The following is a 20,666-nucleotide window of genomic DNA, read 5'->3' on the forward strand; positions in this document are numbered from 1 at the left end:
GAAGCGGCAAGCCACCTCCTCCTAGAGACCATGTGGGGCTGCACTGCAAACCCCATCCCTGCCCATCTGCCACCTGGCCCAGCCCTCAACTGACACTGCTCTCCCCCTCCCGGGGGTCCTGATGGTGTCTCTTGGAGGCCCTGACTCCACTGTGGGGTGGCGGCTGTGTGTCTGCCTCTGTCTGTGGCCAGGTGTCCAGCGGGCGGTGAATTTCAGATGGGCTCTGCCATGTGTCACTCAGGCTCAGACTTTTTTTTTTAGCCTCAGCCTGCACACCTGTGACACCCACAGATTGGGGGGCGGGGCGCGGTGTGAAAGCCCACGAGAGAGGAGGTGCCCTTCCCATGTTTTCTACCCGAAGTCTCAGGCCCGGAACCAGAGTCAAAACTAGACTAGAATTTCTGTAGGTTAGGTTTTAAAGGATGCTTCTCACAGAGTTAAAATTAGTTTTCCAGTCAATCAGGGTGTAGATAGGGACACCTCTGTAGTCAGGCACAGGGCTGCTAAGTCCCGTGTCCCCTCCCCATCGTTCTTCCCAGCAAAAGCCCTGGTGCTGTCACTCCAGGACCCAAGGGTGACGCGTACAGTCCATGGTTTAAGAGCACTTTATTATTGTTCTTAAGGCTACTTTTAAGTACAAAAAAAAGATGGCCTGCCAAACTTTTTTCTTCTTCTTCTTCCAGGAAAAACAGGCCACAGAGAATGGTATATTACAGATTTACAAACATGGCGAGAACTGCCCGACACCCTGCAGACGGCGCGGCTCTGTGAAGAACGCACTGTGCTCCTCCTGAGGCCGGGGGGCTCTGTCCTCACCCAGCGAAGTGTTTGGTTCCTGCTTCCCCATCTGCCCGAGGCCCCCTCTGGGGCACTGCCTATCCCAGATAGGTCAGTGCACCGGGGACCTGGGCGTCAGCACCGCTGTCCCCTCCCAACGCCGTGCCCGCGTTACTGACAGAGCTGTCTGAGGAGCCCTTCTTCACAGAGCCCGCCGGCAGTGGGGTGGTTTCCTGTGGCGACGCTCAGTAGCCTGTAGCAATAACAAACTAGTGGCTATTAAGGCAGATGCAGTGTTCTCGTAGAATAACTGTGTTCCTGCACTTTTACAGACAAATCTACGACAAAAAAAAAAAGATCAACTTTTTTTTCCAAACAAAAAAATATGAATGATTACAATAGGAACGGGAAAAATTAAATAGCTACATATCATTAACAAATTAATTGTTCTTCAAAAAATACCTACAAATTTCTCTGTACATTCTTTACGCACAGCGTAATGATGGTCTTAAAGTTACCTATATAAAAAAAGTGTTCTCAACAATTTTTCCTACAGAAAATACAGGGGCCTGAATGCGAAAGCCTGGAAGCCCAGTTAAGTGGGAGTGAAATGTGTGCAGGGGCGAGAGGACAGGGCTGTTCTTCCACGTTGCCAAAGACCTGCAGCCACCCTGTGACCACAGCAAGAGCCAATCCTCCGACCTTTTCACCCAGTGCCAATTTTCAAAATGAACCAACTAACCTGTATTTTTCTCATGCGGAAAACCAGCCTTGAGGGCTCCCATGAGTCCACAATTCCTTGCGGGTGAGGTGGTCACGTCACCTGGCCAGGTGACGATTGGCCCTCAGGTGAGCGAGGCTGGAATGCAGCCCGGCGGAGGGGCAGGGGGATAGACACGTGCGTTTGCCAAAAGAGCAGCAGCTGTCGAACATCCACAGCTGTGTCTGTCATGCTTTCTTCTTCACCTAATTGCTAGTTAGTAGCTATTACTAGAGCAAACGATAATAAATGCAGTAATAACTGTATAGAGTCAGAGGAATGTATACTGCCTTGGCCCCAGCGTGCGAGGAAGCGCACAAGATAGCACACCACAGATTGTCGGTAATCTGCTGTTCAGCCAAGAGAGTTCAAGGGAGCAGTTTCTGCACGGAGGGTAGTTGGTAAACACAAGTCCCAACTCCCCTGGGAACTAGTAATAAGCAGACAGGGATGCAAAAAATAAATGATGTGGTCAGCCTGCAGCAAAAATTCCAGCATCCTACACCGTGGCTGACCGACGAATGACTCGACTGCCCATCGTCAGGGCCTGCCCGGGGCCGCCCGGCCCCACACTACTTGGGAGCAACATGAATATCAAATACAAATCTTAGAGTACAACTGTACCAGCAGTAAGTATATCTAGGACCGTAACTGACAAAAATAGACTAATTCTGAACAGAAGCTAGTAAGTATTAAGGTTTGTGTTTACTGTCTATACAATTAATAGAAACCAGCTATTTTTCTCCCTTAAAACATGCATCGCGTTTAAAGCACTACGGAGCCTCCCACCTCAGCTCTAGTCTAACAGACCGCGGTGTTTGGGAAAATGCCCGTGATTGGTGGAGTCTGCAGTCCAGTTGCAAGCACCTGAAATCTAGAGAGAAAGACCTATAACCTGTATGAGACTTCCCCTTCCAAAGCTGTTTTGTCTAAATTTAAAAAACAAAAACACACAAATGGTCAGAAATGTCATCCTTAAACCCTTTGTTTTTCAGCAGTTTGCCGTCAGAGTATTAGCATCTCACATAGAGTTGTCAAGCAGTCCTCCTCCAATAGTGCAAATCAGACACAACAGTCCTCTGTTCAAGTAGACGCACACACAAGCACACACATGCGGGCTGGACCGAACGCACCACGGAAGCTAAGCCACACATGCCCCGGTCTCAAGAACCAAATGGAAAAGCACAAAGCGTTTGGGTCACCAATGTCATGGCTTGTGACTGAGAAAGTGCGCGCCATGGAGTCCCGGCCCTGTGGGGCAGCAGGCCTGCATCAGAGGTTTCTTTGGTAACTGAGGCAGGAAGTTAGGGTGCTACGTGAGACAGGTGTTCCACATGCTGTTCCTGCTATCGTGTTTGAGGGCCCTGGCGTACGGATACCAAGCAAGCACAAAAACAGAACAAAAATCCCACTGACATGGTTTTTGCGAATAAACCATCCCCTCCCTTCCCCCCACCCCACTCCCATGAATATTTTTTTGTTTTTTTTTAAGCATTGACTGTTCAAAGCGCAGGCAAACCATGCAGATTGACATCTTGCTCGAGGACGGTACTCCCTTCAGGAGACCACAGACGGGGAGTGACTGTGGCTGACCATGTGGGCAGAGGGGCTCGTGGACTGGCCCCTGCGTGAGGCTGACTCGGGGCTGCTGGCCGCGCCATCCTTGGCTGCCTTGATCTGAAGCCACGTGTCTCCCAGGGCTTTGGCAAAGTGGTCGTCCACAGAGCCTGTGATGGACACTGAGTTGGCTGCCGGCTCAGGTTCCTTGTAGTTCTTGCCCAAGCTCCTGCGGAAATGCTCCTCTACCACGGGGTCACAGGTGGTGGTGGCTGTGGGGGAGTAGGACAGCAGTCAAGGCTGGGATCTGAAGACAGAGGGTCCATCTCCACCAGCTCAGTTGGGCACATGTCTCTGAACCTGTAACCTGGCGACGCCTGCTGCTCTGGGCTAGCTACGAGCTCAGAACGTGGTGTTCAGTGATGGCAGAGCCTATTTTTTACCCCAACTAGAGAAAGATCCCGAAGGTCAGGGCCAACATGTGTCTTATCCCTTTCCCACCCAACCCAGGCACAATGCTAGGGGCATATACGCTCCAAAAGTCCCACTTTTTCTGTCTCAATTAGAAATAAGCTCTGGGAACTAGAGGTTTCCATCTATAGCCTGAGATGGAAGGAAGAAAACTCCATTAGAAGTCGTGTGGACTGAGGAAGCCCGAGCCCACCCGGCTATCCCCGTCCCCGGGACACTTACAGCTTGGGGCCCTCCGGTAGCTGGCCGGGCCGGCCATGCAGCCACTGTGCGCGATGGGGCAGTGGGAGAGGTTGCAGTTGCGGGCGCTGGCAGAGGCGCAAGTGATCACTGAAGGCCGGTTCTGGGGAGAGGAGAGACTGGTGTTGGGCTTGGGCTTGGGAAGACGGCATTCGGCTTCCCCAGCCAGGGACCCCGGTCCTTAGACACCTGCCACACTGAGGCAGGGGCACCCCTCCCATACCACAGCTGGGCACTGGTCCTGCCTGGGGAGCCAAGTGTCACCCACCACCTTGGTGCCCAAATCCCGTTGTTGGACCCCAGCTCCTGCACGCAGGGCCCTCACCAGCACCACCCCCCCCACCACCACTCTGCTGTGAGCTTGTCCTGGAGCCTTTCTAGACTGAAAGCAAGTTGAAGTCCAGCCCACCCACCGCCTCCTACTTCAAAACTGGAGTCAGTGCTAAAGGACACCAGCAAGTCCATGGGGAGGGAGCCTCCACTGCTCCTATGGTTGCGGTCCCCCTGTGGATGTCCCTGGAGCAGCAGTCCTGTCTTCTCAGTCTGCCACTGTACCCTAGAGGTTCTCTGAGTGGTCCCTGTACCCTTCAGACACTCGGTTTCCGCTCAGGCCAAAGCCAGCTTAAGTTGGCTTTTATTATGGACGCACAAATGATGGAGATGGGAATGCAGGAAATACTCATACATCAGAGTATGTGAATCACATGTATACCACCCCTTGCTCTCCTTCCCCATAACCACTACACTTTGTCTGGCAAACTCCACTCTCCTTTAAAGCCCTGTTTAAATACCATCTCTGTGACCCCCACCCCACCCCGACTCAGCAAGCAAAGCAGCCTTTCCAGGTGTACCCGTAAGACACCAGCACCTGCCGTCTCCTCTAGACCCCACACAGTTCAGAGCAGGGACCAGACCCTGCTTCTGGATCACAACACCTTGGTGCAGTGCCTGGGGCAGAAAATATGTGAACCAAACTGAGTCTCCTCAGGGTCCAGCCAGGAAAGGTGTCTCTGCTAGCCCTGAGGACAAGGATGTGTGTTGAGTTCTAAGACAAGTGAGGAGCTGGTTAAAGGGCCCAATGCCCAGAGCAGTGTCAACCGAGGGGAATCAGGCTTGCCCAGCGAGCTTTTCTTTAAAGCACAGATGGCAAACAAGGCCCACGGGCTGAATCCAGCCCTCCACCTTGTTTCTACCCGGTGGCAGCACCAAGCTCCTTGCCCCTAGTTAAGGAGGAGTTACATTTATACCGTCCTAAAATTACATTCAACCCTTTGAAGGTAACCGCGAGGCTGATGTGGTCCCTGGTGAAAATGAGTCTGACACCCGCTGCTTTAAAGAGTCGACCAGTGGCCAGTATAGATACGCGAAAGCTTCACAGCAGGCCTTCCCTCGGCGGGAACAAACAATGATACGGTGGGAAGTAGGCACAAAGTAAGGGCCCAGAACCAGACTCAGATCAGCAGGCAGCTACCAGGAACAAATGGCTTTAGAAGTTTCGTGCTTTTCCTTGGACCCCTTTTCAGTGCCTAGCTGTCTACAGCCCCCACTCCCCATGTCTTCAGCTTACCCATCTGCCCCCTTGATATGTAAGACACCTGAGTTTTTTGCTCTCTTAAGATGGATATGAGAATTAGTTCTCCCATCTTCTGAAGCTAGGCTTTCTCAATCAACAAACCTTTCCTTGCTCCAAAAAAAAAAAAAAAAAAAAAAAAAACATGTTCTGTGATACAGATATGAATCTAGCAGGAACTGGGATTAAACCTGAGGGCCTGGCTCTCGCTGGTGTGGCTCAGCGGGTTGAGCACCAGCCTGCAAACTGAAAGGTTGCTGGTTCAGTTCCTGGTAAGGGGTGTACAAGAGGCAACTGAATGATGTTTCTCTCCTCTTTCTCTCTTTCCCTTTTCTCTGAAAATAAGTAAAACCTTTACAATTTTTTTTTAAAAACCTTTAAGGGCCTGGGCTTGGGTCTAACAAGAAATCACACACATCCAAGACAGGGGAAGATGGGGCTTAGGAGCAGCATATGAAAGAAAGAAGAAAGCTGTTAATAGTGCAACTCACCAGCAATGGAGACGGGCCACCACAGACAAAAGTGGACAAAAACAGCTGAGAGGTGACAATGTGGCTTTGAGGCCAGGCAGACCTGCAAGGGCCTGCAGCACGCTAAGCTTCCTCCGCGTGTGAAACAGGAACAACAGCGCCTGACCAGGGGCTGGGGGACCTATCTCCCGGGACGAGGGTGTGGAAGCCTGGCCCCTGGCCGCACACAGGAGTCGCTCAGATTGCACCTGCAGGACAGCCTACAGCTTGGAGCCCACCTCTCAAAGGGTCCCTGAGCCCACGATCGCCTCCCCTCCCCTCCCTTCCCTTGGGAAGGTGCCCTCCACCCACAAGGTGGGGCTAAGGCAACCATGTTCACCAGCGACCTTGACCCTTGTGCGGGTTGGAAATCTGACCCAGGCTGGGTGCCAACTATTAAGCTTGACTCATAAGAGATTCAAGTTGATCTCAGCAGCTGTGGGACAGTGGGACAGCCACACTGGGCTGGCCATGTGTGTCTCAAAGCAGAGACCCGGACAGGCACAGAGCCAAGGGAGGAGAGTCCTGTGCCCTCTCCTGCTCTCCCAGGCAAGGGCCAGCCCTTCCTTCCTCAGCCTGGCTGTACCCATGACCCTCCCAATAAAACTCCCTTCCTTTTGTCCTTAACACAACTCAGACTGGTCGCTGTTCCTTGCAACCAGAGTCCCGACTGAGGCGAATGTTGGGAAGTGGGGCTGTGTTTGGGGGAAGAGTTTGGGAAGATGAAGAAATGCAAAGTGTTATAGACTGGACACAGGGAAGCTTAGACTGAAGAATAAAGTCGACATCCGGCCTGTATGTCAGTGCTGTCCAAAGGCGGGAAAGGCCACCCCAGGAGAGAATGTGGCTCCTCCCAACTGGGTGCCCAGCAGGGTAAGACGACCATCAATGTGGGGATGCAGCAAAGAGATTCCAGCAGCACCCCATCACCTCTTGCAAACGGCAACTGCCTGTGCACCCTCTCTTCCCCACCCCCAAACCCAGGCTGCAGTGCGGCCGGCTGAGATCTTCTGGGACACACCAAACACCTTCCTCTTCTGAGCTCAGGGTCCAAGCACCCTCCCCGAACTTGGGCTGAGGGCAAGCTGGGCCTTGGTGCCATGTGCCCACCTGAAGCAGGCCTCGTGCTCCAGATGGCAGTGCTTGTGCGCCCACATGGCCCAACACCCTCCTCCCAAATGGGGGAAAAGGAGGTCAGAAACAGGTAAGCTGCCAGAGGTTCACAGCAAATGAGCAGCAGGGCCAGGGTGAGAACCTGTCACTTAGCTCCACTCCCACCTTGCCCCACCTGCTCTGGCTGCCCTCGGAAAGAGCGTCCATGTGAGAATAGTCCAATGTTCACTGTACCTTGGGTTTTACTATTTAATCTTATCCTGTCTCTCCTTGTTTGCTGCTGCCCTTGAGGCCACCCTCTTGGTATCTTTTGTGCCTTCTTTTGGAACACTCCATGTCTTCAGAGCTGCCATTACTAAAACATAAAGTGGGGTGGCACTTTCTGCAGCCTCCCCAGACGCGCCTCTCTGGGAACTTTCCAGTCCCAGTTCCCAGAGTTCTGAGTCACATTTTCCAACACACGAAGGAAGGCTTCCCTGCATGGCCTGCCACACAGCGCTCTGCTCCAGGAAGCCCCCTCCCCACCTCATTTCCCTTGCTCCCAGCTGCGGGTGGCAGGCACCCTTCCCCCAACAGCCATCCTGCCTGCTCACAAATGAAACAGAACTCCCGGAAGTAGGGGGATGTCTGAGCTACTGCAGAATAGGCACTGTACTGTGTCACTCATCTGTGTCCTCGGCAGAGCACCTGGCACAGAACCCAGTAAAATGTCCGTGTGAAGCTCAGGTTGTAGCCGGCTGTCCAGGCCACACCATGCTGACACAGGAAGGAGCTCAAGGAACAGTTACTATGTACATGAAACACGTGTTGACCAGCAGTCAAGGCGAACGTGAGGCAGGACAGTAAAAAGCTAGGAAAATTCCTTGGCAAGTGGAATAGGGAAACTGAGACAGACAGCTGAACACAATGGCCGAGCAATTTACAGCCAGGTGCAGGGGACAAAACTGGGAAAACAAGGACCTCACTCCCAGGGTCACCTTTCCTCCCTGGAAATAACACCCATTCCTCAGTTACATTTCAGCTCCAGGCCCAGGAAAGCAGCAAAACCAGGTAGGTGGGCGACACCAGGACCAGCTGCTGTGACTACTACCACCCTGCCCTGATGCTGACCAATCAGAGGAGACCACGATCCTGAAAGGGCACACCTGGAGAACCCCCCAGAGACCTCCCCTAAGATTCCTGCCTGCAAGAGAGACAGAAAAGCCTCAAGACAAAGGACCCAGCATGCAAGCTCTCCCTCTGGGAGCAGCCAGCACCATTCCCTTTCCCTTCTTCCCCCCTGCCTTCCCCACAGGCACGAGTCTCCTAAACTCTAGGCAACAGGCAGCTGGCAGCTCGACCCAGGCCAATCCCCTGAACCTTCCCCAAGGCCCCCTTTTCTCTGACTCCCCAGGGAGCTAAGGTAGCCCAGCTCAGGCTCACCTGTTGCTTCTTCTATGGTAAATCCTTCCTTGTTTCCCTGCCCCCAGCTTTATAATAAATGCATCCTCATAGTCTCCTGGACTTGTGTTGTGAAATCTCTCCTACACGAAGTCAAGAACCCACTCACTACAGCTGACCCGAGGCAGCGCCACTCACAGCCAGGCCCCTGTCTGGTAACAAAAGGGCAGGCCAGTAACGTCTTTACCACTAACCCCAGCCTTAAATTAAAGCTCAGGTCAGTGGCCACCACATTGGGGAAACCAGAGCCATTGTGCCCATCCCAGGAAAGCTGTTGGCTTGATAGCCAGGAATCCCATGAGGACATAGGTGGGAAAGTTCAAGGTTTCCCACTCTTAGAAACCCTGCTCCCCAGCCCCACCGCACATCCTATGGGTGGGGGAACCTCTGCTGGAGTAGGCACATTTTAGGACACGATTGGAGAGACCACAGTAAAGAGAGCCAGGTCACTAAGAGTACACCTTTCACAGAGCAACTGATTAGAAACCAACCAGAATATCCTCAAAAGCCTTCTCAGAAGCTGAAGAGCAAGCAGGGCCCGCCAAGGGCCACCCTGTTCTCTGGGAGGCACTGGAGCTTCCTCCCCCGGCCACCACAGGCTCAGAGATGAAACTTCCCAGTGGACTCCCGCTGCCCGCCGCCCTCCTCCGCGGGGAACTCTCGCCAGCAGTGGCAGGAGCCAGAGGGCTGAATTCCCTGGATCCTAGAAACAAATTCTTTTTAATGCTTAAATCACCTCCACTTGGCCCCTGTCACCCTAGAGAGCGGTCCTCTCCTCACACACTTTTCCCTTACTGGACCGTGAGCTCCTTCTGGGCAGGAACGTGTCCCGCACATATCTCTCCATACCTCCAGAGCTTTGCAAAGAGCCCAGGACATGGTCAGCCCTAGTAATGTTCAATAAATGAAGGGCAGGGATAACTTGGCCCTGTGTTATCAGAGTAAGTGGCTGTTAATGGCCATATTAATAGTTAAAATACCATAGTTAATTATTTGATTACCTCTCTCCTACAGACTAAAACTGTGAGTGCTGTGTCTTGCTTTACTGGCTTCTAGCATATTCCCTTCAACATACAGGGGTCTATGACTTTTGTTAAGTGAATAAATGAAACACACAGGACCACGATGGCAGGCTCCAAGACATAAGGCGCAACTGCTTGTCAGCCTTACTGAGAATCACAGGCATCCGTACAACCTCTCTGCCAATGCCCAGGTCAGCCCACAAGCAGACCAGAAACATGCCAGGCAGTAGTGGCTGGGCTGGGGTGCGGCTGGCCCAGGCAGAGAAGCTGTCAGAAGCCCGGCCTCGGGCAGCGAGGTGGCCCTGCAGGTGGGGCACTTGGTGGGCTGCATCAGCAAGCCTGGAAGCCGAGGCCTGGCCTCTGGGTGCGCACAGCACATCCTCTGCTCACCGTCAGTCAGTCCTAAGCAGACACTGACTGAGGACCCGTGAGGTCACAGACCGCAGAGGTTCAGAGAGAAGAGCCCTGGGCTCATGCAGTGATGCCAAACCTCAGCGTTAATGTCTCCTCTTAAAAATGGGGTTCCTGAGGAAATTTTTAAGACTTTTTTCCTATCAAGCAACCTGTATTTTTAAAATAACTTAATTTTCTGATTTTCCTTGAATGAAAAACATCGCTATCTGCCAATCACAGGTTTCCAACCAGCACGAGCTAATAACCATTGTGACCGCTCACTTCACGGGATTCCATCCCAAAGCAACCTGACGTTTCCCTTCGCCTGTGTGACATCACAGTGGGTAAGTGTGTGGCTGCCATTAGGGTCATTACACTGATCCTAATAAAAACATAGACAAGCAAGGAAAACATCTAGAACACACGTAATCTAGACCAACCTTTTAGTGAGGAAACTAAACCCCAGAGATGTTAAGCACCTCGTGCAGGGCAGTTAGACCTCGGAGCTGAGACCTGGCAGATCCAGGTTGGCATTAAAATGTGAGGTCATATTTAGTACAAGGACCCCTCCTGCTGTTACTGCTGCCGCTCCCTTGTCCCAAGTGCAGAGCCAAGGCTGAGAATAGACTTAACCACCACCTCTTACCACTCCCCTCACGGCTGCTGCTCGGTGCCCCAAGCCCCAAACCCACTGCTGGCCACCAACCCAAGCCCTACTGGACAAACATACCTGCTGCCGCTCCACCGGGGTCAGTGTGGGCGAGATGCCCGTCGGCCTGCTGGCGTCCATGCTATTCTTGGTCAGTGCAAGGGGCTGCTCCATGCTGAGGCTGGGGAGGGATGTGTACAGGTGGTTCCCATGCAGGCTCATGGTGGGGGCCACGGCCCGCTCAATGGGGCTGCGGCTCCGCTCCCGGGGGTCTTTCCGGCAGTCTCCATTGGCGGTCTTGTTCCTAAAAAAGAGGAATCACTCAGATGGGAATACTTGTGCATTGCAAAAGGTACAGGGGGTATGGCCATATGCCAACCACTTCACACAGATAATTTCATCTAATTCTTCATCTTGCTGTGGATAAATATCATCCTCACCATCCCCGTTTTCTGAGGTCCAGGTCAAATAGCTCGCCAACCAGTAAGTTGAACCGGGACGCTAACCCGGGTTGGGTGGCTGCAAAGCCCTGCCGTGCTGGGAGGAAGTGCCTTCCTCGGGCTCTGCTCAGCAGCCTGCCCGTGCAGGTTACGTGCCTAGCTGAGCACGTCTACAATAAACTCCAGTTGCTCCGAGCCAAAAGAACTAAACTAGGTGCTCAAGGCCAGCTTGGTTTGACAAGGATCTGCCATCGATAAGGATGGAGATGACGACGATAACCCAAAGTGACCAAAATGATTCTAAGGGCCAGTCCTGCCCCACAGGTATCATTAGTTCATTTGACCTTCCGAGCAGCACTAGCGTACTACCCCCTTCCCAGATGACGAAACCGAGACTCAGCGCAGTGACGGTCGCTCTGGCCACCGTGTGCACGCACACAGTCCTGTCTGGAGAGCAGAGAGCCTGCGTGCAGCTCCTGAAACCAGAGTGCATGGCAAGTCATCTGCTTTAGGAAAGCTCAGCAGCTGGTGCCCACAGAGGCCTCGGATGTGTGCCGAGCACATGGCCGGTGCTGCGAGGGGCCCGGACAGGATGGTAACCACCACCCTGCCCCTGCTGCGCTCCGGTGAAGCTGCTCTAAGGCAGTATCTCCTGTTGCACCTGTTAGAGGACGACACAGCCCCGGTAATGGTAAGGCGGGGCCAACAGAGGACCACAAACTCTACTCCGGGATGGGCCCAGGTCCGTTCTTCTTTTCATTTATTCCAGGGTTCTTTCTGCCTCGAGTCTCAGCCCCTTAAACCCACCATGTTCTCCGGATGCCAGAGCAATCTCTTAATAATGAATGAGCAAGTCTTTTAACTAAGAATGTGGTAGACAATGATTTCTGTGACTTTTCTTTAAGAAATGCAAATTCTCCGAATTCTCAAGTAGTCATCCTCTTGCCTCAGCAGACAACCTATTTTATGGCAGAGAAGCCTGAGAAACCCAGAGAGAGCAGCTGCAGATCCTGCGGCCGCCTCAACTGGCCGAATGAGATGATTGAGCAATTTTATGTACGTGTGTGTGTGTGTGGTGGCGGGGGGAGAGGGGGAGAGAAGGAGAGACGGGGAGAGAGAGAGAGAAGCACGCTTTTTTAAACTGTAGACTCACACGTACCCTTTTTACGCAGTTGCCCCTATAGTGACATCTTGTAAAGCAGGCTATTGAGACAATCCACCAAATATTATTCAGATTTCCTGCTTTAGCTGTATTCATTTCAACACAATCTTTTTAAAAAGCAGATCCAAACACATCAAGCCCTTAGTTGCAATTTTCAGCAACTCAGCACTGTCTTCAGTGGCCTCCTTGGCCCTGCCCACTCTGGTCCTGACCACCTTTCTGTCCTTGTCCGGGTTCCGTGCCCCCAAGCGTCATGCTCAGTGCTCAGCCGTTAACAACCGTCTGCTTGCTGTTCCTCAAATAAGACACCACTTCCTGCCTCCTACTGTACATAATCTGCCCCCCACCCCCCGCCCCCGTGCGCATAGCAGGCCATGCCGCGCTCTGGATCCCAAAGTGCCCCACACAAACCTTTAAATAGAGAACCCATCACACCATCATCAACGATTTCTTTATCTAGGTGCACACTTCCTCAATTAAATCATTATCTAACCGCTAGAACACAGGTGGCAAACACAAGGCCCTCGGCCGAATCTGGCCTCCACCTTGTTCCTGCCCGGCTTGCCCCTAGTTAGGGAGTAGTCACATTTACGCATTCGGCCCTTTGAAGGCAACTGCGAGGCTGAGGTGGCCCCCAGTGAAAATGAGTTTGACACCCCTGTACTACGCTCTACAGCTGAAACTAATATAAAATAATATTGAATGTCAACTATAATTGAAAAATAACATTTAACCATTTCCTTCTAAATTTGGATAAGTAAAATTTTGATGTTTGACAACAAGATATGTGAATTGATTCCCTGACACAATATTCTCCCCTGCTCCCTGCATAAAATGGAGGTTTCTGAAGGCCATTTAATGAATGAGGCAAACTCAGGGAACAGACTACTGGCTTCTCAGTCAGAGTTCTCCTCTGTCCAATTCAGACTCCAGTGTATTCGACCAGGGTTAACTGAGCCCCTATTTTGTGAGAGTTACAGAAAGTAAGACACAGCCCTGCCTTCTCCTGGGGTACAGGTGAGGTAGAATGTGCCAGAGAAGCTGGCGGGAAAGAGTCAAAGGATGAAGACCCCCCATACACTACTTCCCACCCTGCCCCCTGCCAGCAGGAAGGAGCAGCCTAAAGCTCCCGCAGCATCAGTCCCTATCCAACACCAAAGTCACCACCAGGACAGACACACAGCCCACCAGTCCATCGTGCTGACGCCCACATGGCACCTGAACACCGGCAAACCAAGGCACGTGCGTCACTCGTCTGAGCCCCCTGGATCGGAGACCATGGTCCAGGGGACTGCTCAAAGACGGCGGTGAGCTGTCCAAGGGCACACAGCCAAAGAGGCAGTGCCCGCCCGCAGCTGCCACCAGTGCCCCCGAAGACCCGCTCTGCACCCACACTGCACGGGGGACGGGAGAAGGGACTCTGGGGGCGAACAACAAAAGTCAATGAAACACGACACAGCGGGGCATCGTGGAGCAGGCGAAAACGCTGAAGACACACAAAGAAAACGCCTGAAGAACTCGCTGGTTAATTTTAGTAAAATTATACATTACTCACATTTCCAGCTCATTTTCTTAGTTCCTGGGGCTTAAAGACAGACATTGTTTTCCATGTTCCCCCCGAGTGAATCATATCCCGGGCTCCGCGGCTTCCCCGAGCACCGTGTGCTCCCACGGCCGGCAGGCTCAGACCGCACGCTTCCTGCCCAGGGGCGGGGGGCAGTCGGAGGGGCCTCTGCAGAAACACAGCTGTGGCCCCGTTGGGGCCTAAAGGACACTGAGCACCACCGATGTCACTGAGGCTCCAGGGCACCCTGGCCCATCCACACACTCATCCTGGGGAGGGCATTTCCCCTGCCACTGTCTTAGGAGAGGAAGTGGAAAAGGGAGACAGAAGTAAAACGGTGTAGGAAAGAAGACACCTGCTCTCCTGTCCTCCGTGACAAAGAGTTCCGGGGAGCGGACGCCACATGCTGCCCACTCCACCCTCCTGCAGCTGAGGAAAGAGGTATCTACAGTGTCTGGGGGTGCGTCGCCCAGATTCTAAGCACTGAAATGGAAAGAATCCATCACATGAAAGAAGTGTACAGCGCCACTGGGTCCTCACTGAAACGAGACACCCCGCCCAGCAGAAGCTTTGAGTGGAGAGCAAACCCTCGGGAAGGTACTGCAGCACAGACGTGCCGTAACTGAAGTCCGTTAACTATGGACGACTATTACCCGGACCAACGTGAGTGAATTTGCATGACGGGAGGGCACATGGGTATGAGGCGTTTTAGTTAGTGCTTTCAAGGAAATACTCTGGGATCCTGCGGGACCCAGCACTGTAGGCACCTGGCACAGTCTCAGGGCAGGTCCCTCGGCTCAGGTGAGTGAAGCAAGGACCGGTCCAGCTCCGCATCTCCCCCGCCCCAGCCCCCAGAAGGCACAGAACATCCCCGAGGTGACAGGGGCCCTGCAGGACGCCAGACCACACCCGGCAGGACTGAGCTGAAGGCCTGGAAGCAGTGGCGAGGCCAGCAGGGTGCAGGGGCCTGTGATGGCCACAGCCAAGACAGCTCCCCCCCACCGCCCCGTGTCACTGCCTGCACAAGCCTGCCCTCTGGGAACCTGCCGGAGAGTGACAAACCTTCACAGCCCAACACTGATCACGACAAAGTTGTTAAAGCACGTTTCATTTTTAAAAGCTTCCTCAGAGAATATACTTGATGCCACCGTACTGTGGCTAAAAATGGCTAAAATGCCACGCATACTTTACCACAATTAAAAATAACAACAATTTTTTTAATTAAAAATAAGCACCCCACAACCATTACTTACTGAGTCCTTAGGTGTATGATGTGGACTGGTTAGGTGGCACTACCCCAAGTTTACAGAAAAGAGGACCACAGTAAAGAAGGTAAACACTTCGCCTAAGATCAGGATGGAGAGAGGAGCCACCCAGACTCGCCCTGCCCTTCAGCTACGCTCACCCCAGGCCCCTACGACAGCCTCTGCCCCGCCTCTAAAGCTTCTAGGAGGCTCTCCCTGACCCCCCAAACTGCAGGGACAGAACTAACAGTGGGAACACGGACAAGCATGAAAACGCCAGCCCCCCAAGGCACACCCCGTTACTGTGTCTGCCTTGCTCTCTTAATCAGCCAGCTTCACGTAGCTGTCCCCAGGGCCCCGCCCAGCCTCCCCAGGGACAGGACACTCTGAGGGCCCACGTCTGCAAGCCCTGCCTCCTCCCCAGTGCTGGGTACAGAATCGAGCACACAGCGGATGTGTTAACAAGTACTGAGCAAGCGAATCATTAAAGTGCGTACACTATGTGTAAGTCCACGTAACAGACCCTGTGGTGAGCGAAAGGGTATTCAGGACATTTCAGAGAACGCTCCCAGCAGGAAAGACTTCTTTTCCTGAAAAAGCAGAGTTCAGGAGACATTTAAACATTGGGCATCAGAGGTAGTGAGATGTTTTCTCCCTTTAACTACCTTCTCTAGGTTTTGTTTTCCTCCCCCCACTTCTAAATGCCCCCTAGCTGGTCCAAACCTCACGCACTCAAGGGGACGCATGCACCACCCCCTTCTTTCTCCCTGTGAGCAGGACACTCTTCCCAGCCGAGCGGGAAGGTGTGTGGCTTTGTCTGCAAAGACATCCCAGTCCAGCCTCATCACTCCTCGGTACCAATTTCAGATGGGACACATGGGGGGTGTGGACACCACCGCCAGGACGCTGTGACTCAGAGGGAAGGCCTGAGTACAGATGACATTTGTAGGTGGAGGTGCTGGGAGGTGACACAGACACACCCCCAGGGCAAAATAAGGCAAGTTGTGTGCCGTGGGCAGAAGCTGGGCAACACCAGCACCCGGGGTGTCCCAAAGACTTGGAGCAACCAAGGGGCTGTCCGCTTCAATGCCAAGCACATCCTGGTCAGCAGTGAAAAGGGGCAGAGACTGCCTTTCCCTTAAATGTAGGGACAGACCGTGTTGCCTAAGGTAACTGTCACCGCTACACATCACAAAAAATCAGGAGCATCACAGCGTGGCCAAGGCTCCAGCGAGTGTGAAGGACACTGCAATGGGCTAATCTCACAGCTGGCACAGCCCCCCCCGCCCCACGTAACATCTTCCCGATGAACTCCAACAAACGGGCATCCCCCCATCCCCCTTTCCACTAGTTCAGACTTCAAAACTCAACTCCACGGAACTAAGCAACACCACATTTGCTCAATCATGTGACTTGGGACTTGTCCCAGGGAGAAAAGCATATACCATTGCGATGCCGCCCTTAGAAAGTGGTGTCCAAAAACAATGTGCTAAAAGTCGGGAATCCCTGGGAGCGAATTACTCACCTTGATTACCCTCACTATCCTGCATGCCGGGCCAATCCTGGTCCTCGTCACCTTATTAAGTCCAACACAACACTGCAAAATACACATCACCACCCCCATTTTGTAGATGAGTAAACTGGGACTCAAAGAGGCTGAATAACTCATCTGAAGTACAAGGAATCTAATTCATATTTGACTGGTTCCAAGGCCTTTCTCTCCCATTTTCCCCGAGAGAGGCTGAGAAAACTACAAAGACCTATGCAGCTACCACCCAGAGCCCACAAACGAAACCACACTATCGCTCCTGCTTCCGACCTTTTCTCCCCTTTTAAAGGAAATGCTGGCAGTGAGCAGAGCAGGGCAGATGCAGGTGCAGCCCCTCTCCCCCCACCCCGGCCCCGGCCCAGGCCCCTGCTTCACCCAGAGGCAGCTGATGGCCAGTATTTGGGGATATTCTTCCTATATGTGAATGTGTCGTTAAATAACACACAGCCCGTTTTACATTCACATCACGGAATCACACTGTATGTGCTGTCTTACAACCTCACTTCTTCTCCTCGCCTGGTTTTGGGGCTGTGCCCACGACCTGACCCAGACAGCTGGTTTATCCGCCTTCTTTTCCCGTTGTGCCACACTCCTCCTACACACGAACGCACCAGGATTTACCTACCCACCCCTGCAGGGACGCCACGTGGACAGTCCCTGGCTTCTCCTTACTGCAAACAGCCCCACAGTGTTTATCCCCTTGCACACGCCTGTGCTGGGAGCCAGGTCTCCAAGGGTCGCTCAGAGAGATCTGGAGGTTACCAGTGTAACTAAGGATCTGTTCATCCATTTATTAGCCGTTCTACTTTCTTCTTTGAATTGCTTTTAATTGTTATGGGTTGAACTATGTCCCCCCAAAGATGTTGAAGTCCCAACCCAAGACCCCCTTCCTGCAAATGACCTGGTTTGGAAACAGAGCCCCCGCAGGTCATTAGGGTAGGCCCTCATCCAGTCTGACCAGTGTCCTTACGAAAAGCAGAACTTTGGACACAGTGACAGGCATGTACAGAGGAAAAAGGATGTGAAGACAGAGGGAGAAAGCTTTCTTTAAGCCAAGGAATGCCTGAGGCCACCGGGGCAGAGAGGCCAGGGACCGTTTTGCCCCCCCAGCCCTCAGAGGAAACCAGCCCTGCTGGCAGCACCTGGCTCTCGGACTTCGGCCCCCAGAACTGTGCGAGCTCTGCTGTTCAAGCCGCCCCCACTGTGCACTTTGTCATGGCAGCCCCAGCAAACTAAGACAGTTTCCATGCCTTTTTTTCACCCCGCTGCTTTATACATGTTCAGATATTCTCTACTCCCTTGCTCTTCCTGCTGCATTTGTGGCGATCCTGTCCTTCTACTAAAAAAATTGTAGAGCTTCCTCTGGACATTTTCAAAGAGGTCCCCCCCAAGATCCACTGGCCCTCAGGGACGCCTGTCACTCATGCCTGTCTTTGTTGGGCACATTTAATAAGCACCGAGCGAAGACACCAGGAGTCGAGGCCAGTGTGTGCTTGAGGCCAGGCCTGCCAGCGAGAAGTGGGAGGGCCAGCTGCCCCCTGGCTTCTCCTCCAAGTGCATGCAGTTCAGAAGCCAGGGAAGGACATCCCCACCCTCCCCTACATACAAGAGGGAAGCAGTTTGTCGGCCAAGTTATCATCCAAAACCTTTTGGCTCAGGAACATTTGGGACAGATGAATGAAGGGATGAACTGGCAGATCTTTTTATCAATCCTGCACTGATGGGCCTCTTGATGACAAACACCCCGAGACCACAGGCCAACTGTGAGTAGCGCCCACCTCTCTCACGCAGTGCTGTGCCAGCCCTGGGGCGTGCCCGCCGCCGTCCCCACGGTACAGGGAGGGAAGCGGAGCTGAGAATCAGAACGCTCAGCCCAGAGTCCCATGGCTGGTAGGTGGTGGGTGGGGACTCAAATCAGGTCAGCCCTTCCTCTTCTGCAGAAATTGCCTGTGAGGGTTTCAGAAATAACACATTTCTGTGGTGCCACAGGGCAAATCAACAATCCTGGACAGTGTCAGAGGAAACGTAACTGACTCGGACTCTTCTCCGTCACTGAGTCAAGGATTTCCAGTCAAAGCCGTCTCGGGAGTGGGTGGCACTGAATGGGCACAACCCAGGCGCCCGTGTCTCCTGCAGCCGTCAAGGCCCCTCTGACCTCCCTCCACCCCTCAGGCAGCAGTCAGCCCCGAGGAGCACTCTGTCGAACGTGCTCTTGCCACTCCTGCCCGCCTTTCTCCGCGAGGTTGGAAGGAGCTCCGGGGGAAAGTGGGCCCCCCTTTTCCTCGGGCGCAATGACTACGCAGATCTGCCTGAGCAACCCAAGGGCCCCCAGGAAACCTGACACAGCACATGGAGTCACAGGACGGTCACTTAAGTAAAACTTCCCAAATGTGAGCCTCAGAGCTAAAACACTTTAAAACTGTTTTATCTAGCAACCTGTCTGAAACGTCCTACAGTTTATTCTTTCCCGTCTTGGTGACTCAGGGTCTTTATCATAAACGTTTTCAGACGTGAAGCAGGAGGCCTCCAGGACAGGCCCATCCGCTCCATACTGTGTCCCCTCGGGTGGCTCAGCTGCTGGTGTCCTCCGATCAGCTCCTCACTGTGAGCCGGTTTCCTCTCCTGGCTGATGTAGGGCCATTCCTGGAGCAAGTGTGCCTGCCACTTCAAGGACCCTTATCTTTCCCTTCTCCTCACGGTGGGCCCAAAAGCCAGGCAACCAGGTGTGCTAGAATGTGTGTGAAGTAAGTGTACACAGGCTCTGAGAGAGGGCAGGGCCTCCCACACTAGCTTTTCCCACCTCCGATTCCAGCATCCAGAGGTTTTATTTGCTTGGGAAAGTGAGGGCTTCCTAGGCCTGCTGCCTATAGAGAAGCACACTCGCCCGCAAGGTCAGCCAGCAGAGCAGAACCCTTACACGTTGCTGGGAGACTCACATTTCTGAACTGCTCAGCTCTATGTAAATAAGGTACCAGTTTTCTCCGACTACAACTGTCTGCACATGTGTTCTATCATTAGCTGAGAGGAAAAACTGAAGTTCGAGAAAAGAGGCTGGCCCTGAGAACATGATTGGTAAAGTACGGTAAAGTCCCCCGTCCACCCCCCGCATCAGCAGCTGTGACCACGAAGCAGTGGGTGGGGCTCCACCTGGGCTGGGCCCTGTGGACGTGCTACGGACAGAATGGCCCACATGTGTCCACTCAGAGTTTCCACATGAATGGAGATGTTGCCGAGACTCCTAAAACAGAAATTTAAAATTCCCACTGCTACTAAATTTGTGGTCATTTTTGTCATTATGTATTCTCTCAGTGAATGAAGTAAGAAATTCTCTCACTGAATGATGTGAAAAAATACAGCCGTCGTCGTTTTTGGCATTTAACAGTCCTTGCACCAGAGGAGGGATGGAAAACATTAGGAACCCAGCTGCAGGGTCTGAGGGGGCGACAACCGAGCAGAGTGTACCTGCTTCTCTGCATGGCGGCAGGCAGGCCACCACGGTGACTCTCCGCCTGGCTACCCTGTCAGTGCCACTTGAGAAGGAAGCCAGGTGAGGACCAGAGAAAGGACAGAAGGAAAGGGATGCGCCCACTGAGTCTGTCCAGAGGGGCTTTCACACGGACAGCTCAGCTGGCGGTGACCAGAAGCTCGGTTCTTCCTGCTGCTCCCCTCCCCCCACACTCCCAAACCCTCAATCCGAGTCTGAGGCCCACTGGCACAGGTGTACTTGTGGAGGAAGGTGAAGTGTGGAACTAGATGCACAGGAAGGCCCAAAATGGAATCATTCTCTTTCTTAACCATCCACCAACCTGAGACTCAGAGAGAAGACCAGCTCCTTCTGGACAGGCCTGGAGTGAAGCAAACTAGGGAAAGAAACTCTAGGCCCAGTGCGTTGCCCAGAAGCTTCCGGAAGTCAGGGTCTACCACAGTGCCTGGCACACGATAACCAATTTATGCGCGAACCAACCACTGGCAAACCAGCAGCAGTGGTTTCGGTAGGACGGAGGAACTCGTGAAGCTCCAGGCAGCAGCACCTGGCTCGGGTGTGGCAGGAGAACGACGCCAGCCCTCGCCAACCCTCCGGAAAGTAATGGTCTGAAGAGTCCTCCAATCGCCATTTCCACTCTCGCTCTCCCGTTTGGTACCAAGCCAGCTTTCCTAACTCCACTCAAATTCTTTTGAAGGCTCGTTGTTAGCTTTTACTCCACA

At 53.1% G+C, this 20,666-nt stretch overlaps 1 protein-coding gene across 5 annotated transcripts in view; it reads right to left on the minus strand.

Moving 5' to 3' along the window:
* Positions 1-589: 589 nt before the first annotated feature.
* Positions 590-20,666, minus strand: part of VGLL4 (vestigial like family member 4) — a 153,907-nt gene continuing 133,830 nt past the window's right edge. For all 5 annotated transcript variants that reach the window (XM_024556430.3, XM_053929533.1, XM_053929532.2 and 2 more), the window contains 3 exons: positions 10,583-10,805; positions 3,788-3,908; positions 590-3,366 (listed from right to left, as the gene is read on the minus strand). In XM_024556430.3, the coding sequence (XP_024412198.1) occupies positions 3,095-3,366; positions 3,788-3,908; positions 10,583-10,805 (616 nt within the window). In that variant the 3' untranslated portion in view covers positions 590-3,094. The remainder of the gene's footprint in view (positions 3,367-3,787; positions 3,909-10,582; positions 10,806-20,666) is intronic.

The sequence above is a fragment of the Desmodus rotundus genome, chromosome 8 (genome assembly GCF_022682495.2).
Source record: "Desmodus rotundus isolate HL8 chromosome 8, HLdesRot8A.1, whole genome shotgun sequence".
Taxonomy (NCBI): Eukaryota; Metazoa; Chordata; class Mammalia; order Chiroptera; family Phyllostomidae; genus Desmodus; species Desmodus rotundus.